Genomic DNA, 20,187 nt, shown 5'->3' on the forward strand with positions numbered 1-20,187 from the left:
ATGACCTGAGCCAAAGGCAGATGCTTAACTGACTGAGCCACCCAAGCACCTTTTATTATGCCATTTAAAATGCATCTCATTGGGCAGCCCCAGTGGCACAGTGATTTAGTGCTGCCTGCAGCCCGGGGTGTGATCCTGGAAACCCAGGATTGAGTCCCACATCGGGCTTCCTGCATGGAGCCTGCTTCTCCCTCTGCCTGTGTCTCTGCCTCTCTCTTCGCTCTCTCTGAATGAATACATAAATAAATCTTTAAAAAAATAATAAAATAAAGTAAAATGCATCTCATTTTGGGTGGGTGAAATGTGGGAAGGAGGTCAAAAGGTACAAACTTCTAGATATATGAGTCATAGAGATGTAATGTATGGCATGGTGACAACAGTTAATCACACTGTATTGCATTATTTGAAAGTTCCTAAGAGAGTAGATTTTAAAAGTTCTCATCACAAGAAAAATTATTGTAATAATTGTATGCTGATGGATGTTAATAAGACTTATTGTAATCATTTTGCAATATACATAAATATTGAATCATGTTGTACATCTGTAACTAAATAAGGTTATATGTCAATTATACCTCCATTTTCAAAAATGAGTCTCATCTTCACATGGCTATGAGGTAGGTATTTATTTTTTATCACCAATTATATGTGAGTAAACAGAGGCAGATACAGACTGACCCAAGGCCACACAGCCAATTACTGCAGAGCCAGGACTTAAATCCAGGTGTGTCTGAGTGCAAAGCCCATACTATTAATGCCACACTGTGAAGAGGCCCCCCAAGAAGGTCTGGCCTGGGAACTGTACTTAGAGGTTGCAAGAGGGGTTTGGGAGCTTGAGATCCAACTCACTTACCCCTCCATGGGGTGCAAAGCAATAGCCCGGGGCTTCTCAAGGTTTTGCCATAGCAGCACCTTCCGATGGGCCCCATCCAGGTTGGCCACCTCAATTCTTGATGTCCCTGAGTCGGTCCAATAGAGTTTGTCATGGACCCAATCCACAGCCAGGCCCCCTGATAGAAAGATGCAACAGGAAAGTTTCAGGGATTCACCCAGGGCTCCTCTGTGCTAATTTAACAAGAGCAAAATCTTACACAAACATTTGGGTCAGGTGCCATTCTAACCATGTTAGGTATACTAACTCAATCATCACAACAACTCTGTGAGCTAGATACTAGGATCTCCATGAAGATAAAGACATTGAAGCACAGAGAAGCTGAGTAACTGTCCAAGGTCAAGGCTTCACTCAGCCAACGATATTCCACTTCCTGAAACCTGACTTCCTGACTCACACTAGGGTTCCCTGCCACACTGGCTCGGGTTTGCAAACTGTAGCTTAGAGTTTTGTAAAGGTACTTCAGAAGTTCCATTAGCATGTGAGTCAAACGTGCTTGATACCAAATCCCAAACCACTTCACTGGTTTGTAGAATGGCCTGAGATTACAGAATGAGCTCTTGTTTTTTTTTTTCAATCTGTAAATATTTGGATGTATCTATCTGGGTAGAGGAGAATATTCTTTTTTTTTTTAATGTATTTATGATAGTCACACAGAGAGAGAGAGAGAGAGAGAGAGAGAGAGAGAGAGGCAGAGACATAGGCAGAGGGAGAAGCAGGCTCCACGCACCTGGAGCCCGACGTGGGATTTGATCCCGGGTCTCCAGGATCGTGCCCTGGGCCAAAGGCAGGCGCCAAACTGCTGCGCCACCCAGGGATCCCGAGGAGAATATTCTTAATACTGAGCAATCAAAACAAAGTTCTGAACTGAACCAAATGCTAAGACTTGCAGCAAATTGTAACTGTTGTCCATACATCTCTGATTTCAAATGATCACGTTCATTAAAATATCTCATTATTATTGAGCCTAATAATGACCAGATGTCATAAACCTGAACCCATCAAATTAATGTTTTCTCTATTAGAATTCCAACCATGATTTCACTGAAGAAAAAGATGTTCTGCTGCCCAAGGTTGGCAAGTCACTATCCTGTTCCTTCCATGGTTGCTTTGCACATGATGTGGGTCTACCCTTCCCCCAACCAGGGCCTCATTCCCTACCTGGGCTCTCGAGCCCTGTAGACACAACCTCCTCCACATTGCTGCCATTGAGGTTGGCACGGAGGATCCGGTCCAGGGTGACATCTGACCAGAAGACAAGCTCGCGCCGGTGGTGGAAATCCAGGGCAATGGCGTTCTCCAGGTTGTTGAGCAACAACGTGTACTCAGAGCGGTGCGGCAGCACCTGCCGGATGTCGATGCGATTGGCGAATAGTAGCACAGGCTCCGGCCCTGGGATGTGGCACAGAAATGGGGCCCCCACTGGGCTCCAGAGCTGCCCCTGACATCCATCAGCATGCACCCCAAGCTCCTCAGCTGACAAATGGGGCCCCTTGCCCATTAGGGCATGTCCAGAGCTGCTGGCATCAGTATTGGAAAAGTGGCAGCCTCCAAAGTATACTCTCCCACCCACCCCACCCCAGCAGTTTTTCTTGGGGCCCAGAATGCAACTCACAGCTCTATTTTACTGAGATGAAAACTCTCCCTACCTCTCAGCAAATCCACAAGTACTTTCCATTCTCAGCCCTCTGCCCACCCAGCCGAACACGAACGGCCCTTACCCAGAGCCTTGCAGCTGCGCCGGTCAGGCCGGAGCTCGTAGCCTGCTTCACACCAGCACTGGAAGGCCCCTTCGCTGTTGGTGCAGCCCTGGCTGCAATACCCCTCTTCTGCACATTCATTCACATCTGGGAGGACCGGGCAGGGTCAGGAGATCTTGGTTCTGCCATCCTCCCCGCCCCCACTTCCAGGCTGACTAGTTGTATCCCGGCCAACACACCCATCTTTTCTCTAGGCCTAGTGGGAAAACTATGTAACAAGTGGTTAAGAGCTTCAAGGTCACGGAGACCCAGGCTAGAATCCCAACTCTGCTCTCACCAGCTCTGTGGCCATCAGTAAGTTACTAAACCTCTCTGGGCTTCGGTTTCCCCCTCTGTGAAACAGTAGGGACAATCCCCACCTCCTATGGTGATGATGACATGAGGTCAATGTCCGACCCAGAGGAAACATAGCTAGCTGCCTGTCTGCTGCCCCTGCCCAATTCCAAAGCAGGCCCGAGCTCACCTTGGCACATGTGCCCATCCTCAGTGAGCCGATAGCCTGTGTGGCAGGTACACTGCACCGCCCCCCGCACCATCTGGCACTTCTGGGCGCAGCCACCGTTGTTAACATTGCAGTTCTCCTCACCCGTCCGGGGCCCTGTGCCAGCCAAGCCAGAGATGGGAGTTGAGCCCAGAATCCTCCCCCAGACAGCCAAGTTGGCATTCCACCTGGACCCCGAAGAACAGCTCTGGAGGCTGTGAGAATCCCCAGGGAGGCTTCTCTTTGAACCACATGGGTGGGGTTCAGCCACAGACCATGGGTCAGGCCCACCCACTGGGGACACTCACGGCAGTTCTGCTGTGGGCTTTCATCACTGTTGTCTCCACAGTCGTTAACTCCATTGCACAGCTTCCTCTGCCCAATGCAGCGCCCGTTCCAGCACAGGAACTGATCCGAGGCACACTGGGGGCTTCCTGGACAGGGTGGGAGGCAAGCAAGGAGGGAGGGAGAGGCAGGTCACAGCAGAGTAGGTCAACAAAAGGATGGGAGCCTGTCATTTTCTAGGGTGAGCTGGAGACAGATGAGACTCAAGGTGGGAGGGTCAGGGTCCTGGGCAGGAAGCAGCTCAGACAGGGCTGGCTGAATGTCTGCACTCGTTTGCTCCCCAGGACACCACAGTGGGATAGTGAGGGACAGCGGGACAGAATGAGAGAGTGCATCTGTGTGTCCTGTGCCCAGCGGCATGGCTAGGGCAGTGAGGGCTGTCAGCCACAGAGAACAGTCCTTGCTCATTAGGCCAGAGCAACAGGCGGGCTGTCTGCGTAGGAGTCAGAACGTGAGAGGCTGCTGATGTTGTGTTCCAGGCTGTAAGGCTGTGCAGGTTAACAGATGCACCTGGATTTGACACTGGTAACTGAGAAGGGCAGGAATAATCCAGGCCGTGGGCAAGATCTGGCTAAGCATCCCTGTAGCCCAGCTGGAATGGCAGCAGTGACATCCTCTTTCCATTCCTGTCCTCCAACCCAACCACGGGCTCAGGGGCCTGGGGTACCCCCGGGAGGCTCTACCTGTGTTCTCACAGTTCTCTTCATCACTGTTGTCTGCACAGTCATCCTCCCCATCACAGCGCCAGGAGAGGCGGACGCAGCGACCTGACCGACAGCGGAACTGTTCTGCTGTACACATGGAGGTGGCTGGGCAAAGCAAAGGCCTAATGAAAGGCTGGCCCTGTTTTGGCCCGAGGTTCCACCCTGCTGCCCCAAACTGCATTTCATGCCAGTATCTGTGCCACTCTCCTGGTCGCAGTTGTTCCAAATGGCATCATTGTGAAAATCAGAAAAAGGCAACCTTTCCTCAAGACGCCTTCCTGCCATCATTGAGAAAACTGCCACGACAAATATACAAATCTGTATGATTATAGAATATGTAGATCCGCTATATGACTGGAATCCCTTTAGACGTACCACCTCTATGTCCTGCCCAACCTACACCACTGTCCACAATAGTCCTGTCCCATCTGTCTTTATCAACGGTGGCCTTTTTTGGCTCTACGAGCCCTTTCCCTATTTCTGGCCCAGCCCTTTGGCATTGTCTCCACTCACTGCAATTGCGCTCATCAGATTGGTCATCACAGTCCGCGTCGCCATCACAGCGCCAGCCTGCATTGATGCACAGGCCACTGTCACACATGAACTCCCCCGAGCGGCAGGGCTGGTGGGACGCTGGGGAAACAGGCAGGCTCCTGTCTTGAGCCAGTCCCTGGACACAGTGTCCAGGGCAGACCCGAAAGTCCAGTCCCAGCACCCGGTTCCTCCATCTCTGCCTAACAGGGAGCAGGGAATCTGGAAACTCCTCCCCTGAGCTCCTGCCCCAGCTGGCACCTGTGCCTTACCACCCTAGGAGTTCCTTGGGGCCTGGCCTCCCTCCCTCCTCCTCCACCCTGCTGGCCAGACCACTCACAGCAGTCGGACTCGTCTGACCAGTCTCCACAGTCATCATCACCATCACAGTGGTAGATATCGAGGATGCAGCGGCCGTAGGCACACTGGAACTCCTCCAGGTTGCAGGGAGGCGCTGGCACTGCTGAGGCTGGAAGGCAGACAGGGGTAGGGAGGGGCATATACTCAGGCTTGGACAGAGAAGAGAGGCCCTGACTCCTCCAAGGGGTAGGATGTTCAGGCAAGGAAAGCAGGTTTCATCGGGGTCGACCCTGATGGACTGGTGCTGGTGGACCAAAATGAGCCACCCCTCCGCACCTGGGGAACAGCCCTCTGCACCTGGGGAACGTGCTTGCACCCTAGCTCAACCTTAGAGGTGCGGTTTCCCACCCTCCTGGCCCACTGTGTATGCACCCTGCAGCCTGGCCCTTGGCCCCTGGGATGCAGCCCTCTGCCCCAGCCCAGCCCACCAGCCTGGGTTCTGGGGCCACTCACGACAGCTCTCCTCATCAGAGCCATCTTTGCAGTCGGTGTCGCCGTCACAGTACCAGTGCTCGGCGATGCAGCTTCCGTCACTGCAGCGGAATTCCTTGTCAGAGCACTTGCGCATGTCTGGGGGACGCAATGGGACAGCGATCCTGCAGGAGCCCCACAGGCCGCCCTCCTTTCATCGTTCCCAACGCCCACCCTCCCTGCCCCTGTGGGTCTGACCCAGTCCCTGCCAGACATCACAGACCTGGTGCAGACTGTGGAGGGGGATCACTGGAGCCCTGGAAAGACTGGGTCTGGGGCTCCTGTCCCGTGGTTCCCTGAGGTCTGCACTGCCCTGCCCCTCGGCCTTCCTCCAGCTGCTCTCTATCCAGGCAGTTCACAATGCAGCTGTGCTAGAGCTGCTGCTGCTCATTCTCCCTGAGGCCCAGGGCACCAGTAGCCATTCCGCCCCCCCACCTCCAGAGCTCCACTCACCACACTGCTCATCACTGTTGTCACCGCAGTCATTGTCCCCGTCGCAGTGCCACAGGCTCCGGATGCAGTAGCCGTTCTGGCAGGGGAACTCATCCTCCTCACACTCCCGGGGGGCTGTGGGCACAGAGCAGTCAGGCTGCTGCAGGCCCAACAGAAAGCCCCATGGAACAGGGAAGTCGGGCTACTCCAACACTGCCCGGAGGAATCTGAAGCAGGGGGCCATCTCTTGGGTTCATCTAACCAAGAGGGGAGGTGAAAGGAGGGACAAAGAGCTGAAGACCCTAGAGTTGACGTGGGCCTGGGGCATCATTTTCTGATTGAAAATCCCTTCCCAGCAGAGCCTGATGGAGCCCGCCTGGCGCCACCAGCACTCACGACAGTCCTGCTCATCTGAGTCATCCTCACAGTCGTTGTCGCCATCACACACCCAGGAGCGGCGGATGCACTTGCCATTGTCACAGTGAAAGTCAAGAGGAGAACAGGTGGGCAGCACTGGGTCCCGGAAGAAGAAGGCAACGGGGAATCAGTCTGGTACACTTACTGAGACAGCCTTACCTGGGCTGGAAACCCTTTGCCAACACCTTTTATCCCACGTCTCCCCATGTGAACTATAGTCCTCTCTCGCAGGCTCCCATGCCTGCCCACAGGGCAGCACAGTCTAAGGAACCCAAAACTACTAAAGAAAGCAGAGATAGAAACATGAGCAAGAAAAAGAGGTGTACTATTTTTTTCTTTTTCTCCTGTTAAATGATGATGAACACATCTGGGCTCCATTTCCAGTTCTAGAATTCATTACTTATCACACCATCTCTGAGCCATAGGTTCTCTGACTGTACAATGGGAGTAATTATACTTGGCTCACAGTGGTCTTTAGAGATAATGCACATGAAAGTGAGCCATTTATCATCACGATTAGCTGAACCGGTCAGGGTTAACAAGGTCCAGGTTGTAGCTTCATCTTATTAGACTAATTAGCCACCCTCAGACATAGGTGCTATGCAGGTTGCATCCCTAAACCCAGACAACTGGCTCAGCAGTGACTGGTCTATAGATCTGAGGCAGGGTGCCCTGGCCTGTTGTGCATATATTACGGGAAAGCAAGATTTAAAGAGAATATAAGATTTCTTACAGAGTTTATATTATTAAAAAAAGATATGATTACACAGAATACCAGCATTAAAAACACAGAAATAATCTGCATCTACATATAGTATGCACATTAAAAAATGCACAAATATGCAGGACAAATATACAAACATATATTCACATAAATACAGAGAGATCTATGTAAAGAGAATGCCTATAGTTTTCTTTTTTTTTTTTTTTCTATAGTTTTCAAGGGTGTTTTCCTCCATACTTGTCACAGTTTGTTTTAATTGGTCATATCTGCATGAAAATAAAGGAAATACAGGAGGATTGGAGCCTTATATATTGTGAAGAAACCACCCATCAGTCAGCATCTATCACCCTCACAGGAGTCCAATGCGCTGAGTCTGGCTCAGCCAGTGCACAGGACACCCTCAGACCCTCATCCCCGGGTTCCACTGCCGGAAGTGTGTAGGAGGGGAGGAGGGGACTTACTACATCCATCCTCATCGCTGTGGTCCCCGCAGTCATTGTCCCCATCACACTGCCACTGTGCAGGGATACAGGTACACTCGCCGAGGGCGCTCACCGCACACGTGAAGTGGCTCCGACCACAAGCACACTCAGGGCTGCTGGCGAGGCCTGGGCAGATGGGAAAGGAAGCAGTGAGGGCCCAGCTCCCGCCCAACCAAAGCCCATTCCAGACAGTAAAGTAGAGGAGCCTAGTCTAGGGGCACATTGTCACCCAGGAGACCATGCAATCATGCCTTCCCCTTCTCCCAAGGCACAAATGGTCAAGAAGATAATCTGTGACTCTGGATTCATAAGCAGTAGGTACTTGCTCTAGGACTGGGCTTTTTGGTCCATACTCCCAAGAGACCAGGGATAAGTGATGCTACTCAAAGAGTTGATGCTCTTGGGGAAAAGGAGTAATGGGACAGAAAGGGTGATGCAGAGAGAAACTCAATACCCTTCCCTCCAAAGCAGCTTGAGATATGGATGCTTTTGCCTCTAGCCACAATGAGGCCCTTGGTTGTTAGGTAGGGAGGGCAAGAAATAGTGGAATTAAAATGCTGGAGCCCCTTTTGGGATAAGGAATCCAGACAGGAGAGCGGGAAGCAGCACAGGCTGTTGTGAGTCTCCCGGTCAGAACCCACCTTTGAGGAGGGTGACCAGGAGAAGCAGGGCCCCAGGCTGAGGGGACTAGGCTGCCTCAGGGCAGAGTGACTGGGAGCAGTCAGAAGCTTCCCGCCTGAGGGACAGACTACAGCCCAGAGAAGGATGGCAGGAGCAGCCCCTCCCCCAGCCTCAGCAGCAAGCAGCTGGGCTTCCCTATTGAGCAAGGAGCTATCTGCCTGGCCAAGTCCCATGACCGGCTGCTGTACCCCCTCCCCAGCGTGCCCAGCAGGATGCCCTGGGATGGCGTGTGAATGGCTCAGTGCCCCTGCTCCAGCCTCAGCTGGAACAAAGGGTCAGTCTCTCCCCCTCCTTGCAGTCATCTAACCCGCTGGGCTGCTGCAGCTGGGAAAGAAGGGGACCACCACTCATTGCTCATCTCTACCCCTTGTTTTCTTCTCCCCTTCCTCCCCTTAGCTGGGCCCTGCCCTCAGGCTGGGCTGGAACAGGGAAGGAATTAGGGCCCAGAATGAAAGGGTGTACTGCTCTCTGCTCCAAAAACCAGGAGAGAGGGCTGGAGCCTGTCCCTCTCCACTTGAACCCCCAAAGATAAGTGTGAGCATAGGGCATGGATGGATGGATGGATGGATGGCCAGCATTTAAGATCAGTGAACTACTAAAACTATGGGCAAAATGTACATTTCTGGAGTAAAGGACCACAGATGTCACCAGATCCTCAACAGGGACCTGTCATTCCCCATTCCACAAGCTAAGGGAATCAGCTGCCCTAGAAAAGATGCTGGATCTCCTGTGGACACCAAAGGAATCCTTTTGAGAGGTGCAGTATCTCTATACTTTAAGAGGAAGGCTTTACTCCAAGCCCAGGGCTCCTGTCTGTCCAGGTCTCTCTGCAAGCGCAGGACAGAGTATTCTCCACCAGGGAAGCACTGAAGACCCGGCTGCCGCTGCTGCTGCCCCAGCCCCAGCCCCAGCCCCAGCCCCAGCCCCAGACTCTTGGGTCAATTCTGAGAGCACTGAGGAGGGAAGGGGCTTTTTTCACACAGACCCTGAGCAACTTTTGTATTGTGACCGGCTCATCACAGCTCTAGGCACTACTTTAAGGAACTCTGGCTGGATGAAACAGCAAAGACTAAGGATTCCAAAGGACTCCATTCGGTGGGCTTCCCAAAATGCAGATCCCCTTCACAGGGAGGAATGGTGAAGAGGAAAGATAAGACTAACGCAGTGATTCCCAAAGAGAGATGGTTTCTCCCCCAGGACAGTATTTGGCAAATGTGTGGAGACCTTTCTGGTTATGGAGACTGGCGGTACTTCTGGCGTCTAATGGGTAGAAGCCAGGGACACTGCCAGATATCCTACACTGGACAGGGCAGGCCGCCCCCCAACAAAGAAATGCTCCAGCCCCAGATGTCCATGGTTGAGAAAACAGCAGGGAGCAGGAGCTACACCAGCGTGAAACGTATGGTAAGGGGAGTGACAGCACCAGAGAGGAAGAATTGGGGGCTTGGGGGAGCAGGAGAGGAAAAAGCACCGGACCTGGAGCAGACAGACTGAGTGCCACCGACCAGCGGCGTGACCCCGTACAAGTCGCTTAGCTCCCTGAGCCTCCGCTTCCTCATTTGTGAAAAGCCACAAGGACTGGACGAGAAGATAAATGTGGACGAAGCTAACCTCGGGCCCTGGCACAACGAAGATGCTCAATCAATGCAGGCTGGGGGTGTGGATGGCTGCAGATGCAGGGGTTAAATTTTCCCCAAACGCCTTGATTTTAAGAACCCGAGCACCAGGATTAGGAGAGTAAGAATAGCAGTATTGTGGTGCTGCGTGCAAGTTAAAAAGAATACTGAAGGTGGAAGGAGCCTTCAGTTTTAGGTTGATTTTTTTCTTGTAGGGCCCCACCCCCGCCCTTGGCTGCATGATAAAAGAAGTCCTGATTTCCCCTAGCAGACCTCAGGAACAAAGCATTCCATCGGGTGGGCATGAGTTAGTTGCAGGCGGCTGAAGAGTCCCGACTTCCTGCGTGTCAGAGAAACACATGAAGGTCAGGCAGCCACATCAGGCAAACCCTGGGCCTGGGCCTTCTTATGGTAAACAGACACGTAATGCCCTGAAAAGCCAGATCTCGGTACAACTGCTGCCTCCTCTGGGATTCCCAGTGGTGAAATTCTGCGTTTTCACGCAAGTCCTGGCTGTGATCAGAAAGGACAGCTTTTAACCCTTTTGAATAAAAAGAGTAAAGAAAGGAACTGGATGAGTGCAGGTGGCATGCACAGTCTTCACTTTGGAAAGCGTTAAGTTAGAGTATTCAGCTATGCTCTTGGCCTTGAAAGCTATTTCTCAGTCATGCTCGCTCTTCAGCCTCCATGGACTCGGGCCTTTTGACCTAAAGCAATTCAATGAAGAGATCTCCCCCCAAAGTGTTCCCTACCCTTGGTAGGCAAGTCATCCGGTTTTGGGGATACATGTGAATGGGCTCATAGGGTATTCCTGAGAGGTTAACTAAAATCCCACTACTTAATACCTCACTTCCCTTGCCTCGGCCACCTTACCAATTCTTCATGGCTTTCTTTTGAAGAAAAGAAGAGAAACATCCATTTGGTATACCAGATATAGTGGAACACTATAGTAAAGAGCATAGATTCTGGAGTCAGAGAGACTGGACTTCAAGTCCTAGTTCTACCACCAACTCCACAACTTTGAGCAAGTTGATTAAGGTCTCTGAACCTCAGTTTCCTCATCCATAAAATGGGACTCCATGTAAACAGCTTAGCACAGGACTGGTATATGGCAAAAGTTTTATAACAACACAACCATCATTTACTGAGTATGTACTTACCAGGTGCCCTTCAAATACTTTTCTAAGTGCTTTTCTGATGCTACATCCTTGAAAGCTCTCAACAACCCTGGGAGGTGACATTGCTATTACTGTCGCCACTTTACACTTAAAGAGATTGAGGCACAGAGAGGTGAAGTCTGTTGACAGGTCACACAGGTACTAAGGATTGAAGCCAGCATTCACACCCAGGCAGATTGATCCCAGAGCCTCTTCCCTTAATCACTTCATTACACTGCCTCCCAATAAGCTGCATTGCTTTTATGAGAATTTCCAAAACTCTGAGATCAAAAAAGGGAATTTACCACACTGAGACTTCTGGATCCCTCTCCTTTATGCATTCTCGATTAGCAAATACACACTGTGTTTATAGATCTCAAGTAGTGACCTCTCCTGCTTACTGCTCAAACTAAAGACCAATGTCTCTTGCCCTAAGGTAAAGAAAGTAATGAAGCAGGGACAGTCTGTAGCCCCAGCCTTTTGAACCAGGGCCTCCATGTTTTGTTGATCCAGAAGGGAACAGGGCTTCTGACAACAAATAGTAATATTTTGCAGTTACTCTTTAGAGGTTTTTTTTTTTTTTAAGATTTTATTTATTTATTTATTTATTTATTTATTTATTTATTTATTTATTTATTTATGAGAGAAAGAGCACAGAGGGAAAGTGAGAAAAAGAAGCAGACTCCCTGCTGAGTAGAGAGCCCCATGAGGGGCTCAATCTCAAGACCTTGAGATCATGACCTGAGCCAAACAAAGGCAGACACCCAACTGACTGAGCACTCAGGCACCCCTACTCTTTTTAGAGTTCACAGGCTACTTTTACATGCATATTTGCATTCACCTTTAATCATTACAATAACCTAAGTAGTTACTGCAGTCCCCACTCCATGGGTAAGGTCATCCGCTTTGGCCAAGGTCATGGGGTAAATAGGAAGAGCCAGGATGACAGCCCCATTCTGACCCTTACACCAGTATTCTCCTAATGTGATCTCACAATCTGGACCTGCAACAAGCTTCTCAGATGACACTGATGCACACTTAAGGTTAGAGAGGCACTGCTCTCCACCATCCCATAGAACACTCTGCTGGAGGGAGGGGATACACCAGTCACTTAGAGGCCCAAGGTGGACAGGGACTGTACACAGCTACAGAGCAGCTTTTTCAGGTTGAACCAGAAATGAGAAGGCTAAGGAGTGTCCTGTGAATGCTGGGATAGGACGGCTACCAGTGGGGAAAGGATTACAATGGAAAGGGAGGAACCATCACTCACTCATATCAGGCAAGAGTTCTTGCAACATACCAAAGCTCTCCTCTCTCCTCCTGCCCACTGGTGGCCATGGTGAGGATATAAACCTTATTTCATGAGGATAAATTATGTGAAATGAAATCAACTTAATCCAGGCCAATCAAGAGACCAATCTACTGATTTCAGCTGCTTGGGCAGCCTATGCAGTCAGTGTCTCTCACTGAAAGGGATGCCCATGGAGCAAGACAAAACTGACATAACTAAAAGGAGTGGCAGCAAGGAGCCACTTGGAAATGGATTTCACCTTACCCACAAGATATCTGGAATTAGGGGAACCCTGGGCACCTATAAACAGCCCTGTTTTAAAGGACAGAGCTTGGGGATCTCTGGGTGGTTCAGCGGTTTGGAGCCTGCTTTCGGCCCAGGGCGTGACCCTGGAGTCTGGGGATCGAGTCCCACGTCGGGCTCCTTGCATGGAGCCTGCTTCTCCCTCTGCCTGTGTCTCTGTGTCTCTCATGAATAAATGAATGAAATTTATTTTTTAAAAAAATCAAAGGACAGAGCTTGCTTAGAAAACATCAGAACCAACACCAAAAAAGTAAATGGTTGGCAGAGGAAGGCCAGGAAGTGCACCCTTTCCTGAGGCTGCCCCATCTGGGCCTACGTGGTCCCAGATGAATTGAAAGCCCCTGGACCATGCTCCAGAGGCCCCCTTGTGCCTCCTCTTGTGGTAGCATTTAGCCTGCTATGGGATCACTGTTCACTTAACAGACTATAAGCCTCCTGGCAGCTGGAACTATATGACACAGAGTTTTGTCTTTGTATTCACAGTGCACAGTTCAATGCTTGGTGTGTAGTAGTTGATCAATACGAGTTTATAAAATGAGTGAGTGATACATTCAGCTAGAGTCTTGTGCGAGTTGGAATCAAAGGAAAAATGAAGCCCAGAATATCAGAAATAAAAGTAATTATTTCCTACCTAATCTGTATCAAAGAAAAGAGGAATCTTCTTTGTAAGGTGGTGTCCTAGTCCTATCCAGTTCAAGATCACCCCCTTCTCCTACAAGAGTTCCTTTCTATCACTGTATGGTCAGGCTGTAGTACTGGCATGCTATGATTCTACTTATTTCTATCCCTTAATACCTAGAGGCCAGCTTACCTGGTTTGAAAATCTACCTGGTGAAATATTCTAGTGGGCTGCCTCAGTAATGGGCAGCTTCAGACACATGATTACTGGTCCCATCAAGTTCAGCCCTCTCTTACCACTCATTTTTTATTTTTTAAAGATTTTATTTATTTATTAGAGGGAGAAAAAGAGAGAGTGCATGAGTAAAGGGGAGAGGAAGAAGCAGGCTCCCCACTAAGCAGAGAGCTCTACATGGGGCTCAGTCCCAGGACCCTGGGATCATGACCTAAGCCAAAGGGATATTCTTAACCAACTGGGTCACCCAGGTGCCTCATCTTTTGCCACTCTTAACCACAGAAAAGAAGTTCATAAAGGTCAGCCTCCAAAGTTATGAGGCAGGAGAGCATATATGAGCATGGGAACAAAACTAAGCTAGTTCCTAGGCATGTTGCTTAAATCTCTTTATACCTTAGTTTCTCATCAGAAAATCAAGATAAGCATAGCCCCTACCTCACACAGACACTACAAGAGTTAAATTAGTTAATTCATAGAAAGCACTTAGCATAATGCCTTACACATACTATGCTCTCAGTAAATGACAGGTCTTGCTATGACTATGATAGAACTTGACTCACCCAGAATTGTCTTATCTAGCCACCTCATGATTAAGCCCCACTATTTCAGGGCTTGAAATGTCTAAAACCCCTACTGTGGGCCAAGCTGCAAGGCCCCTCCACGGGTTAAGCTGGAGGCATGAATGACCTCAAGAACGGGTAGACAAAGGTACTGTGGCAAGAGTCCTGTATCAGTGCCTTTCTCTGGAGAAGCTCGAGGCACCAAGTATCCTTTACTCTTGTCTCATTTATGATCAACCCATTCCTAGGAGGCAAGTATAGAAAAGAGCATTCAGAACCTAAATCACAGAGCAATTCAGAAATGGATTAGCTTCCTCTATTGCAAAATGGGGATAATAATAGTACCTCTTTCACAGGATTGCTGGGATGTTTAAATGAAATAATACATATGAAATACACAGTAAGGAGCTTTACTGTTGCTATTAATCCCATCATCTTCACTTGGATGTGTCCTCTCAACCCAGTAATGTAGCTATGATGGAGTTAGGCTGTCTCCAGCCCGGTCCTCAAAAGTCTACTCACCCTCCCCAGCAGTTCAGTCTATAGATTTCACAAATCCAACATGGCTTGAATGTGGCTGTGCTCAAAATATTGCTTTCCTCTCCCCCCCAACCTCTCAAAACACAAGGTCCATATGGTAATACATGGTTTCACAAGAGCAACAAACCCCACGTCTCTTCCTGGGAGCTTTTTATTTATTTTATTTATTTTTTTAAAAGATTTTATTTATTTGTTCATGAGAGACACACACACACACACACACACAGAGAGAGAGAGAGAGAGGCAGAGACACAGGCAGAGGGAGAAGCGGGGTCCCAGTAGGGAGCCCGATGTGGGACTCCATCCCGGATCCCAGGGTCATGACCTGAGCCGAAGGCAGGAGCCCAACTGCTGAGCCACCCAGGCGTCCCCTGGGAGCTTTTTTTTTTTTTTTCCCCTGGGAGCTTTTTAAAGCCTCCTCCTGGGGCTCCTGGGTGGCTTAGTTGGTTAAGCATCCAACTCTTGATTTTGGCTCAGGTCATGATCTCAGGGTAGTGAGATCAAGCCCCATTTTAAACTCCATGCTGGGCATGGAACCTACTTGAGGTTCTCTAGCTCCGTCTCCTGCCCCTACCCCTAAATTAATAAATAAGTAAAGCCCTCCTCCATCAAAAGCACTGAAAAGTTACTCTTTATGCATTGAGATTCCATGAGAAGATGAAAACAGGGAGGGGAAGTCAATCCAAAATAAAATATAGATAATCCCAATCTAGATCCTTTGTTACAGCTTGGATGTAAAATATTCCATACTAAGGGGTAGTATGGGTAAAAGGCTTAACAGTTATGGCTCTAGGTTCAAATCCTGAGTCACTCACTAGCTGTGTGACATAAACTGCTCTGAGCCTTAGTTTCCCATCTGTAAGACAGGAACCTAACAGTACCTACCTTATCAGGACACTGAAAGGGGTAAATGTGATAATATACCATAACTACCACAGTGCCAGGGATATAGCAAAATATTTGAAAATGTTAACTGCCCCAGAAGTACTTTTGTATTAGTTAAACCACATGTCCCAGTTTGTGACACAAGAATGGTTAGCAGCGATTCTTCCCAAAGAGCAGAAATTCTTATTTGGGGGAGATACATTTTAGAACCAATCACTTTTGGGACCCCTGGGTGGCTCAGAAGTTGAGTGTCTGTCTTTGGCTCAGGGTGTGATCCTGGGATTGGGGTCCCTAGCCCCCCATAGGGCTCCCTGCAGGAGGCCTGCTTCTCCCTCTGTGTCTCTGCCTCTCTGTGTCTCTCGTGAATAAATAAATAAAATCTTAAAAAAAAAAAAAAAAAAACAACCATTCCCTTGTACCACCTCTCTGAACCTGTAGTTGAAACTTCTTTAAACTGCCTGAGGTGTGGGAGGGTTGGGGTGTGTGTGGAAAGAAGTGGAGAGAATTTCCCTTGCTTATCTGCTAGGCTTATGGATATTATAATCTGGTGTCTGTATTTGGTCTCCAGAAACCTGTAGTCAACCCAACAGAGAAACTATCTCTTGTCCTCATCCATGTCCAAAAAGTGGTGGCAGTCAGGCTCCTAAGGCTGAGGCCAACCGAGGGAGCACTTAGAGCCGCCTCCCCCCCCCGCCCCCCCCCCTACCGCCTCCCCGGGGGGAGACCTGGCAGGAAATGAAGCTGGTGAGCTTAGAGAGGCACTTAGGATTTCCAAGCTTTATTTCACGTGCTGATCAGGTGTCTTTCTCAGTATCCTACTCAGTACCTGCCTGAGCCTACAGAGGGACAGTCCCTCTCCTCCAAAAAAGTTCTGCCTTGAGCCTAGAGCTTCTCCGCCCCAGAAAACCTCTGCTGATAAATTATGCAGCAGCACCTTTGTGTCACTGCCTCCCAGCCAGATGGGAGGTTTGCTCCCAGTCTTTTGTTTCCGGCTTTGCTCGCAGCTCAGATCCTTGGCTCTGCGCAGAGGTGAGGGGGGAGCTCCTGTAGGCCAAGTCAGGGCTTGCAGTAAGTCCCAGGGAGGCTTTCCCCAGCTGGGTCTCAGGCAGAGCCCTGCCTTGCCTCACTCTGACCTGAATGAGCAGGGAAATGAGTGTTAGGGACGCTTATTGTCAATCCACTCAGCTATGAGAATGCCTAAGTGCAGTGAAAGAATGAAGTTTGCTCCGAAAGGCATAAGAGGTGCCCAAGGGCACCTAAGATGTTTGCTTCTTGCTAAATCAAAAATGCAGAACAGAAAATGGAGTCAACCGACCGCCAGGAAGGCCAGAGAATCAGCTCTTCTGACCGGCTGCTCTTGGTTACGGTCAACTTTCCGGCCCCCAAAAACATCACATCACTGGCACCAACTTAAAAGGAAGAAACAAAGAGACAACAGGGGTCAAACTTTGGGGTGGAGGAGATGGGGGCTGGGGGTGGGGGCGAGTCATGGGCTTGAGACCCACATCAATTATCCCTGCACACTGACAGGATTCCTGATTGAAGACGGTAGTCATGAAGGAAGGCGGCACTACAATGGCCCAGCCCCCAAATTGGGGCAATTACTACCTTATGAGCTCTGAGGCCTGACTCCTTTCCCAGGCCAGTGGGAGGGAGAGCTTGGAATTCTAAACTGTTCCAGCTACAAGAGACCTCAGCCAGCACCTCTCACCCTAGGTCACAGCAACCTTGGAGTGAGATGCCTGGCCGCATCCCTGACCACAGAGGTTTTAACAAGGAAGCTCCCAGAGGAAAACCCCATCTTCCAGGACCTCTCCTGGGAGAACTAGGGTGGCATGAGCTCCCTAGACTCATGGTATAACTTAACAGATTTATTTTCTGTTAGTGTGGACAGAAGGGAACTATACTTAGGTTTCATTAGGTTTTCAAGGTGAGGTGGGAAGAAGAGGCAAGATCTGTAAAAGAGAAAAGCAAAAATAAACAGTTGAAATGAATGAAGGGCTGACCTTCCATTTTAGCACATGACACTATATAGTATAATGATTTGTTTACCTGGCTCCCATAGTCCAAAGGTAAGAATCATCTCTAATCTACTTATGCAAACTTGCTAACAAACAGCTAACATTTTTCTAAACCTGTAGTAACACAGTAGTCTGTGCTAAATGGTTTCAATATACATAAATATTATCTCATTTAATTTTTTAAAAAGATTTTATTTATTTATTCATGAGAGACACAGAGAGAGAAAGAGGCAGAGACACAGGCGGAGGGAGAAGCAGGCTGCATGCAGGAAGCCCAATGCAAGACTTGATCCTGGGACCCCAGGATCATGCCCTGGGCTGAAGGCAGGCGCTAAACCACTGAGCAACCCAGGGATCCCCTCATTTAATTTTTACAATATTCTCACATGATAATTTATTACTACTCCAGCTCTCCCCTCATTTACAGGTAAGAACCTTGAAGTTCAAGGAGATTAAGTGTTTTGCACAGGGACACCAAGAAATGCTGAAGCCAAGATTCAAACCCCAGTACGCTGGTGCTTCTTAATCACTGCACTATGTACATGCTGATTAAGATTAGTGCTTGGCAAATGTGTGTTTGCTGAATGAATGAACAAATGAGTGGGTATAAAACCCAATTTAGGGATTGCTCCTGAGTGTATCTAGGAGAAAGAACCTGACCCTGTCAGCTCTAAGCTGGATGGAGAGTGGCAAGCACAGGCAGTCATCGGAGCTATTTATAGGGCCAAACCTGGGCTCTGTCAGCCAACCAGTCAGCAAGAAGTCTTTAGGTAGATATTTCTGAAGGGACACAGAATCCCACCATGCTGAGAAGGGGAGAAGGACTTCCTATGCTGAAAATGAGGTAAGACACAGTTTGGGGCCCAGATGCCCCATGCCTAAGCAACTGTGGCAAAACTTGCAGCTAGGCTTCACCAAGGAATGTAGAGATTGTGGCTAGAACAGGCTTTAACAGACTAACTCGACCAAGGACATGGAGCTGTCTCATAATTATGAGATGTGCCCGATTATTAAAAAAGACAAGACTTCTTAAAGTAGTCCCTGAAATTCCCTATTTAGGAAGCCCCTAGCATTGATCTTCACTTCAAAGGAGAAGCAACAGAAGCCAATCTTTCCTATTTTTCTTCTTCTTAGGGATCAAGATTAGCAGCCAATCAGTAGAAAGAGTGAGCAAAGACCTATAAAATACCCTGTCCTCTGTGACCTTCTGTGTTCTTTGCAGGCCCAGAAGATGGACATGCCCAACGTGTTCTGTATCCAACATAGCCAGACTGGTTCCCTTGCACCTGTCATTCTTAATACCATGTGCCAGTCCCAAAGATGTTATCTGATATTCAACAGGGGACAGAAGAGGAAATCCAAAATCAGTGACAAGCCAAGCATCTTTCACAAGTCCAACAAGATCAGGGACAAGGTCAACCAAACACCATGACAACAGCCAGATGGAAAGGAGACCAGTCTCAGTTCTAACTCAACTTCAGAAACAGCCTTCAGAAATATCTACCTAAGCACCTCGGCAGAGTTTTCAACTTTTTTGCTTACCTGGAAGAGATCTCCAGGACAAACATGGTTTCTACTCTCCCAGTGGTGGTAGGCTGTCGGAGGCCTCAAGAGAAGGATACCCTCAACCCTCAGGAGAGAGATACCCAGGACTATTGCCAGCAATCAAGTTTCCTAACAAAACCTTTAGGTTGGAGTGTTATGTAGGCTCAGGCCAAACACATAGGTTCTAGAAAAAGCCCATAGGACTAGCAGCATCCAAATAAGCACTTTAAACAATTGCATTAATACCATAAAACACTGTCTTCTCCATGAGCCCCTGGAACACAGCGTTAGGGACCCTGTTGGTCATATTTCTGGTTGGGCAACTGCTCGATCTCATTGGTGAACCATGACTCTGTCCTCTCCTCTCCTCTCCTCCCCCAGACCTCCAAGGATGATCCAGTATCAGGCTAGGGGAAGTTTAGATCTCCGTGCCACTGAGTGTCCTTACACATGCTCACAGAAAGTCCCCACGCTCCGAAGTTTCTATTAAACTCTCTCCTTGGGCAGCCCAGGTGGCTGAGCGGTTTAGTGCCGCCTTCAGCCCAGGGCCTGATCCTGGAGACCCGGGATCGAGTCCCATGTCAGGCTCCCTGCATGAAGCCTGCTTCTCCCTCTGCCTGTGTCTCTGCCTCTCTCTCTCTCTCTCTCTCTCTTATGAATCAATAAATAAAATCTTTAAAAAAAAATAAACTCTGTCCTTCAAAAGAACCCAACAGAGTTATCAAGAACCCTCCCATCCTTTTTCTGTGAAGCATTCAATAGACACAATCTTCTACCTCCATTCTCAGTGCAGATGAGTGTACGCAGTTTTGACAGCTCTGGAGCAATAAAATCCTCTTGGCCAGTCTCAGCCCAGAACCTTCCAGCTCCACTTTCCCTAGGGCAGAAGGCGACAATCTCCTCTCTGGTTTTGTTGGTATCCGTTTTAGCCTTTTTTTTTTTTTTTCTTCTTCTTTTTTTCCCAGTGCCGTGCCATTTCCCTTGATCTTTTTCAAAACTTCCTCCAGGGGGCCGAGAGGAAAGTTCCATCCCCTTCTCTTGCAGCCCGAAGGGGGAAACCCCCCAAAAAGCATAGCTGTCCCTTTAAGGGGCCCATGTGGTGGGAAGAGCAGCTACATTCCTACCCCAGTAGGGCC

At 49.1% G+C, this 20,187-nt stretch overlaps 1 protein-coding gene across 2 annotated transcripts in view; it reads right to left on the minus strand.

Moving 5' to 3' along the window:
* Nucleotides 1-20,187, minus strand: part of LRP4 (LDL receptor related protein 4) — a 52,175-nt gene that overhangs the window by 30,269 nt on the left and 1,719 nt on the right. For both annotated transcript variants that reach the window (XR_012013880.1, XM_072790607.1), the window contains exons 2-13: nt 7,579-7,725; nt 6,373-6,489; nt 5,998-6,111; nt 5,527-5,643; nt 5,054-5,182; nt 4,696-4,815; nt 4,162-4,287; nt 3,442-3,567; nt 3,116-3,250; nt 2,614-2,739; nt 2,054-2,284; nt 854-1,010 (exon numbers count right to left, since the gene is read on the minus strand). Coding sequence is in view for 1 of the 2 variants with exons in the window: in XM_072790607.1 (XP_072646708.1) it covers nt 854-1,010; nt 2,054-2,284; nt 2,614-2,739; nt 3,116-3,250; nt 3,442-3,567; nt 4,162-4,287; nt 4,696-4,815; nt 5,054-5,182; nt 5,527-5,643; nt 5,998-6,111; nt 6,373-6,489; nt 7,579-7,725 (1,645 nt within the window). In the remaining variant the exon portion in view is untranslated. The remainder of the gene's footprint in view (nt 1-853; nt 1,011-2,053; nt 2,285-2,613; nt 2,740-3,115; nt 3,251-3,441; nt 3,568-4,161; nt 4,288-4,695; nt 4,816-5,053; nt 5,183-5,526; nt 5,644-5,997; nt 6,112-6,372; nt 6,490-7,578; nt 7,726-20,187) is intronic.

The sequence above is a fragment of the Canis lupus genome, chromosome 21 (genome assembly GCF_048164855.1).
Source record: "Canis lupus baileyi chromosome 21, mCanLup2.hap1, whole genome shotgun sequence".
Lineage (NCBI taxonomy): Eukaryota > Metazoa > Chordata > Mammalia > Carnivora > Canidae > Canis > Canis lupus.